The sequence below is a fragment of the Priapulus caudatus genome, unplaced genomic scaffold (assembly GCF_000485595.1).
Source record: "Priapulus caudatus unplaced genomic scaffold, Priapulus_caudatus-5.0.1 Scaffold464, whole genome shotgun sequence".
In the NCBI taxonomy this organism is placed as follows: domain Eukaryota; kingdom Metazoa; phylum Priapulida; class Priapulimorpha; order Priapulimorphida; family Priapulidae; genus Priapulus; species Priapulus caudatus.
In genome coordinates, this window is record NW_014577525.1 from 123,346 (window position 1) to 130,898 (window position 7,553).

General features: G+C 40.5%; 1 protein-coding gene across 1 annotated transcript in view; it reads right to left on the reverse strand.

The window, feature by feature from the left end:
- Positions 1–5,380, reverse strand: part of LOC106810690 (sodium- and chloride-dependent glycine transporter 1-like) — a 6,949-nt gene extending 1,569 nt beyond the window's left edge. The window contains exons 1-7 of the mRNA XM_014814124.1: positions 5,194–5,380; positions 3,183–3,314; positions 2,688–3,000; positions 2,316–2,448; positions 2,029–2,163; positions 1,747–1,850; positions 1,315–1,439 (exon numbers count right to left, since the gene is read on the reverse strand). Of these exons, the coding sequence (XP_014669610.1) occupies positions 1,315–1,439; positions 1,747–1,850; positions 2,029–2,163; positions 2,316–2,448; positions 2,688–3,000; positions 3,183–3,314; positions 5,194–5,380 (1,129 nt within the window). The remainder of the gene's footprint in view (positions 1–1,314; positions 1,440–1,746; positions 1,851–2,028; positions 2,164–2,315; positions 2,449–2,687; positions 3,001–3,182; positions 3,315–5,193) is intronic.
- Between the last annotated feature and the right edge of the window lie 2,173 nt (positions 5,381–7,553).

The window sequence follows — 7,553 nt, forward strand, 5'->3', positions numbered from 1 at the left end:
GATCATGAGTACGTGCAAACACCTGTGCCTATATAATATCAATCAGTTGATAGAAAGCAATATTAGTTGTTGTTGGTAAGTACCTTCTGTTACAATCCAACGATATTCTTATCGTTCCTTATATACACGTAGGCACTTCCGCTCCCTAATAAAGCATTGGCATCGACATTAACCTATAGTGGTTTTCTGTTTGCGTAAACAAGTAGAATGTGAATTTCTAGTTATTTATTTAAAATTACTGATGTAAACGAATTATAATGATTGTGTTTTTTGGCACCGAAATGTTTCTGCGATAATCTAATTTCAGTTTGTTTGCTTTAATTTTTCGCTTTTGCTGTCGTTTTCTTGTTGGTATTCATAATTAAAATAGAAGCGCACGTTTGTTCTGATCCGAATAACAACGGTCCAGCTGTAACGTTTGGTTTATACTCATAGCTCTCGACTGCTCGCGTGTGTTATCCGTGATCGCGTGTTCGTGACTACGTATATTATCGGAGGTAACGCGGTGTCGTGATGACAAACAATGAATACTGAGGATACGTGGTTAGATTACAAACATGTTTACTAGCTCCGACGTCGTACACACATAACAAGGGTCCGTGTAAATGACCCGTACGAATACAGAAAGGTACGCGGAATACAATGTGTAACTTACATCTCAGTTGGATGGTAGCTATGGTACTAGCACTATTGACGTTACGTCGTGTAGGCAGCAAAACGGATAGATCGAGCTCCTTCTTTTTGACAAACATTATTCTTTATAGTGACGCGGTCTCTATTGTCTAAGTTCCCCTCTTGCCTATTGGCTGCGGCCTTGTCGGTCAAGTGGGCCCGCCAGCCCAGCGCTGCCATTGGCTGGTTATGCGCCATTAATCTCTGTTCACGCGTGTCCGTTGGACACGCGATCCTAGTGGCCGTTGGTGTGGGTCGTGGTCACGCCCTTTTTATGGCCCGGCCAATTGCGTGCTGCAGCCACTGTTAGCATGTGCGTGTTTTTTAGACAATGGCCCTGTCCTATATCTTGTGATCCTCGTATTTCGTCTGCCCTGTTTCTATTTATTATGATATTTATTATGCTAGCCGCACACTATCCGACCCGAGCGTGATTTGAAGGCTTACGATTGGATTGAGATGTCATAGACGGATCCAGGGGGGGGGGTCCAAGGGGTCCGGACCCCCCCTTTTTTGGAGGGGCAAATTATTTATTATTGCACTGAAATGGAACTTTGTCGCAATCTGAACAACGAAATGGGGTTAGTAATGTAATTACGTCGATGTCGTTTTCTCTCTGCCAACACAAACTAAGCTACCTACCACCAGTAACGATGTCTTGAATGCCAACTTGAGCGACTTCCGCCATATATCCAAGGACAGAGAAGACGACGAAGCCAGCAAGGAGACTGGTAGCACTGTTCACGACCGGTACCAGGTAACACTCTCTAAAGTAACAACATATTATGCCCACGCATCACACATTATTATCGTATATCCACAAGTCCAAGCAACAAGTTATCGTTTATAATTTTTTATATGCTCATAAATCAACAGATATAAAATTTTGTCTCAATAGTATTAAAGCTACAAACGGATCATTTTAATTTTTTTACTCATTTTGAACTTCGAAGAATACAGATATTAATGACTCGATATTTATATGCAGTTACAAACGACTATAACGACAGCAATATGTAGAGAAACACTTCGTGCATTTACTTGAATTAGGTACTGTGTAACAATAGCTCATACATTAACATGTTGTTGTGGAAACGGTTGTATGATGCCATCGTAACCACAGCACCCCAACCTGGTCCGAGTGAGTAGAATATCTGCACAAAGGCCAAACCCCAAACCTGAAACATAAAAGCTGACAAGATATATCAAGTTATATTTTGTATACATGTCTGTAATTGTGTATACATGTCTGTATACATATTCCGTAATTGAAATGTAGCATGACTACTGACGAAACTTTTCATCGTAATTATTAACAATCATTATTGGTGAGCTGAGGTTGTTGGGGAAACGAACCCTAAATTCAAGCAGAGCCTCCCATTTCGGGTAAAGATAAAACTTGATGCCATTGTAAGCTCCCGGCAGGGTCACACCTCTCACCAGCAGTATAAGGAGAATCACATAAGGAAAGGTAACGGTGAAGTACACCACCTGCACAAATCAAAGCAATAAAAACATTAGTTTATCTGAGCGTGTGTGCTTTGTAAATAACACATAATAATATCGCAACAAAATCAGTGCAGAATACAACAATATCTGAAACCATCTGTTTCACCAACTTTGCCCGATGCCGCTAATTGTACCTTTCCCGTTGATTTGATGCCCTTAGAGAGGCAGACGAGAACGATGAAGCAGCCAATGCAGTAAGCGAGCAGCAGCTTCCAGTGAAAGCCACCAAGGTTGTGAAGCCCTTCAGAGATCTCCAATATAAAATTGCTGCATGTCGAGTTTAAAAAAATCGTAGTTTTACCCTTAAAGAATGAGATGCGAGCGTGTATAGCTCGACAAAATGCTGAGAAAGAATTAGGTAGATATATATATTGCATATTAAAATAAGAGATGGTCCCTATATGGAACACTTGCCGCGCATAAATGATAACCAATATAGAATATTATAATGCACTACGTTGTGGAATATATTAAGAGCAAAAGAACAAAGCAAAACTATCACGTACTAAAAGAATTCCTCCGTCGCCGACGAAGTCCTGGTTACGACCCCGCTGATGTTAGCTGTGCCCGCGTCTGCTGTAATGTTGTCCACCATGGCGTCTACAAGCTGCGACTGGTTAGACTCACCGGACATGTTAGAGCTTCCGAGGAGATCGGAGCCACGCTGCAGACATGCGGCAGTGTTCCACGGATTCATGCACGTCTCCCACGGCAATAGCTTCGTGAAGGACATCCCCAAGTAGAAGAGGATGTAGGCCACGATCAGGTTGTATACGACGCAATACAGCACTGACACCAATATCATTCCGAAACCAACACCTATACATTTGAGAACGAACAATCTTTCAAGATTTAATTAGAGAGCTCTATGAATTGAAGACTAACTATAGTCCTATCTTAGGCAAATATGTAGATATGGAAAGTAATGCGTTTGGTTGGCTGCTATCACATGTTTTAACTCCGCGTAGGCGTTTCAATGAGAATTAAACAATGCTACTCACCCTTAAATATAGGACTTATGTTCCACATTAAAATTCCTCCACTGCTTGAAAACTGACCTATGCCTACATCCAGGAAGAACAGAGGCATTCCGCACACAGCGAGTGCTATCAGGTACGGGATGAGAAAGGCTCCTGTGTATGAACATACCTAACATCAGGGTCGGTACGATGTTAACAACGCCTCCCACCCAGGACGTTCAAACCGACACGCTTCTAAAACTTACGGTTGAAAAGAAAATTTCTTCTATGAAAAATGTTTTCTATTTTTCCATTAATTGTTGAATTTACAAAATTATTGTTTTATTTATATATACTCGATACCATATGACATGTAGCGTATAGGGTGACGCTACCCAAGAGTGAGTGAGGGAAAAGGTAGGAGAATAACAGTTACTATGAAATGATAGTAAAAAGCGAAGACTTTGGATAAGGGACAAGATGTATCTTTATTGCAACTGAGAACCGGTGACAGGAACTAGATCACACCAAGCGCTAGTGTAATCGGGAAAAACAGTGTCCCACTATGCGCGCCAACGCCCTATTTCTATTCCCCTCTTCTCGCTCTTATGTCTTACGCATGCGTCGTCATTTCTCTACCTCTACGAGGGCGTCGCCAAGGCGTGCGTCGTCGTCACTCTCGTAGGTCGCCATGTTAGATGGCATGGATATTTTTTAATACAGAATAATTTGGTATTCCTGGTTCTTGATGGTACCTAGTACCTGCGACGGCAATGCAGTATTGATCCGCTGTGCAGAGTTCGTCACATAAATAAGGGATTGCTTTGATATTTCTCTATGGATGTTGATGAATGCATGTAATGCGAGCCTTAATGAAATGGATGTCGCGTTGATAGTATAACCTGAGTGTAATATTAGTCGCTACAGACATTTTCCAGTATATTTAAAACAAAGTCACATTTGCTATAACGAGTATCCTAATCGCGTGCATTGTAACAGGGGTTACTAATATAATAACATATATACTATACTAAATAATATAATATACAATATAACATATAACTATATATAATTACAAATATTGTCAGTTATTCAACAATTTGAACAATTATTGAACAATTTGTTATTATTAACCCCTTATTATAATATATTTTACAAGTCGATATTGCATATACCTAAACGGCGGCCGGATAACGAGCATATTGTCTGGCAATTAATAGGTAAAATCTACTATAGCCTCTTTTCCGCCTGGTATGAACTGGCGCGAACCAGCCAGTCGGGCTTTACACTGTCGGGTCTGGGTTTAAGCTGAGTTTACACTACCGATTAATGTTGGCGAATTGGCGAGTTGGACCAACTTCCCAATTCGCCAACTCCGAGTTGGCGAAAATAGAACATGTTCTAATCCCCAACTACGTAATGGAGTTAGCCGCTAGCTTTGTCAGCAGGTGGCGCAGCGGGAGTTAGAGTGTGTACAACGATTGCGCAATCACCGGTCAGTTGAAGAATACAGGAATCACGAATAGCCGATCGTATCGTCATAGCGAAATAACCAAGTTAAAATGCCTTCGTAAAGTCTGCAGCGATCACTTCAGAGCTGACTATACTAGCACATCGCCCTAATCCCCGCTATCGATCGGTTGGTCGCGCAACCTTTGCGTTTACACTGCGCCAGTAGTAATATCTATTGGTCTGAATAAAACAATCCGTTCGTACCTACTCTTACGGCAAGGTATATAAGACGTAGTTATATAATACAGACTCTACTATACTATACAGACGAGTGAAGAAGAGACGGGCAGATAGACGATGGATATCACTCAGAGTCCGCGAGAATGGTTGTACGTGTGTAGACTGCATGTGTAAAGTTGAAATAAAGAGTCATCGTTCGGATACCGTATCGGCCACGTACGACTCTACTAGATTGATTTTGAGACTATGCGAAGTGCCATCGTATAGAAGCTACACCCCCCCCCCAGCGACAATACAAAATGTCTTTAGGACAGAATCTCAAACCGCGGTTCGTTTTGTTTATCGAGTATGCGTCACTTACCGCCTCCACTTCTAAAGCAAATGTAAGGAAATCGCCAGATGTTACCGACTCCAACTGCATAGCCCACACAGCTCAGAAAGAATCCCATCGATCTTGTCCAGTTGCCACGAGCTTCATTGTCATCGCATCCTTCGGTGACCGTCACTCGCTTCTTTAGTGATGCATCGGAGATGTTACCGCCCGCCATCGCGCTCGAAATCAATGTTTTTTCTATCTGTAAATGTAGACGAGGCGCGGGGACTGTGTTTACATACTACGCGTTATCACAAATCGCATTTCACGTGCGTTCCAAGGCTCGTTTGCTCTTTGAACGTTATAATATGTCATACGCGTTTCTACGTACGTTTATTTTTAACGGCTTCTTTTTCTTTCTTTTTAACGCATACAGTAAAGAAATAGAACCTCCGGCGGATAGGTGCCCGCTGTAGCTTCGTGGTGACGGCTCTCAATACATGGCGAAAAATTATTAAACACATTTAAGAGTTCGATTCACTAAACAACGATACGTTCGTGTATCCTGTAACTGATGAGAGAGAGGGGGAGCGAGAGGGAGAGTGATTCGAGAGAAAAGAGAGAGAGAGAAGAGAGCGGGGGAGAGAGAGAGAAGAGCGGGGAGAGGACAGCAAAGAGAGAGTGAGTCACTTCCTTCCCTTTCTCCATAACAATAGAATCAGTGGGGAAAACGTCTGCCGATATGACTTACGATTTGGAACATAGCAGCAGCACGTTATATGTTAAAAATAATGCCGATTCTTCTAAGCCTATTCGAGTCTATTTCCGATGCTAATTCATAAATATGTATTAGATTAGCGGATATGAGGGCATACGAAACAAACGTCTCCGCTATGCTATGGGCCAGGTTTAATTGATTAGGCACTGTATGAATTTAGGAGACCGGTGAGTATATGTGCTTTCTAATAAAACGAATAATTTCAGCAAAACAATATTTCATTTATTTGATAAAAGGTAAAAACACAACTGCTTATGTCCTGTCATCATATCATGCCATCTATTGGTTGATTTAAATGTTATTATTGTTACATCGACCGGGAAGACTTGGGCACCTAATCATTATTAATTTATTTTTAAATTTAAGCTACTTAATAATTATTTGCTCTTCTTCCTCTTTCTCTCTCTGTCTGTGTGTCTCTCCTCTATGTCTCTCTCTTTCTCTCCTTTTCCCTCGTTTTCTCTCTTTCTATCCCTTCTCTCTCTCTCTCTGTCTCTCTCTCGCTGTCTCCTCCCTCTGCTCTTCTTAAAATTAACATTGCGATACGTAGCGAAATTAACCAAGTATTTGTCCTTTTTCTTCCTTTTTTCCTATTTTTCCCCATATGCGCGTAATCTTGATCATGAGTACTGGCAAACACCTGTGCCTATATATATCAATCAGTTGATAGATTTAATTGATAGAATTAAAAGCAATATTAGTTGTTGTTGGTAATACCTCTGTTACAATCCAACGATATCTTATCGTTCCTTATATACACGTAGGCATCTCGCTCCCTAATAAAGCATTGGCTCGACATTAACCTATAGTGGTTTTCTGTTTGCGTAACAAGTAGAATGTGAATTTCTAGTTATTTATTTAAAATTACTGATATGTAAAACGAATTATAATGATTGTGTTTTTTGGGCACCGAAATGTTTCTGCGATAATCTAATTTCAGTTTGTTTGCTTTAAATCTTTTCGCTTTTCGCTGTCGTTCTTTGGTTGGTATTCATAATTAAAAATAGAAGCGCACGTCTGTTCTGATCCGATAACAACGGTCCAGCTAAGAACAATCGATCGTGCGGTGTTATATAAATTATGTCGCCAATTCCACGCGATAGCACAAGAGTGCATCTTATCCAGACGGGTAAACGATAATAGTCAAACAAGCAAGCATGTGTCTATATCAAAAATAAAACCGGCAAGTACGCATACTAAATTAATTACATTGTTTAATTTCCTTTAGTTTTAGAAGCTAGTTAAAACACTTTGTTTCGGCGTCGTACGCGCATAAAACCAACATAATAATTACACAATGAGTCTGATATGTGACTATACTACTAGGCGGTGACAACAGCTTGACAACAGAGATGCGTGATTGAGCAATTGTGAGCTTTTTATGGCACATTGATAAAAATTATAACACAGCTATAAATATAATAAAAAAGAATCCATGATCATATTTGCCTATATAGATGCTCCTCATTATCAGTAATCTACATGTGCAAACAAATTTATAATGGTATCGTCAGTTAATAAACACTAAACATTATCATTGTAGCCATTTCCAGGTCTCTTTGTGTGTTTACAGATGTGCCCGGTAATATTCTCTAAATGTTTTTATGGCCTAGGATGGTCCGCTAGATGG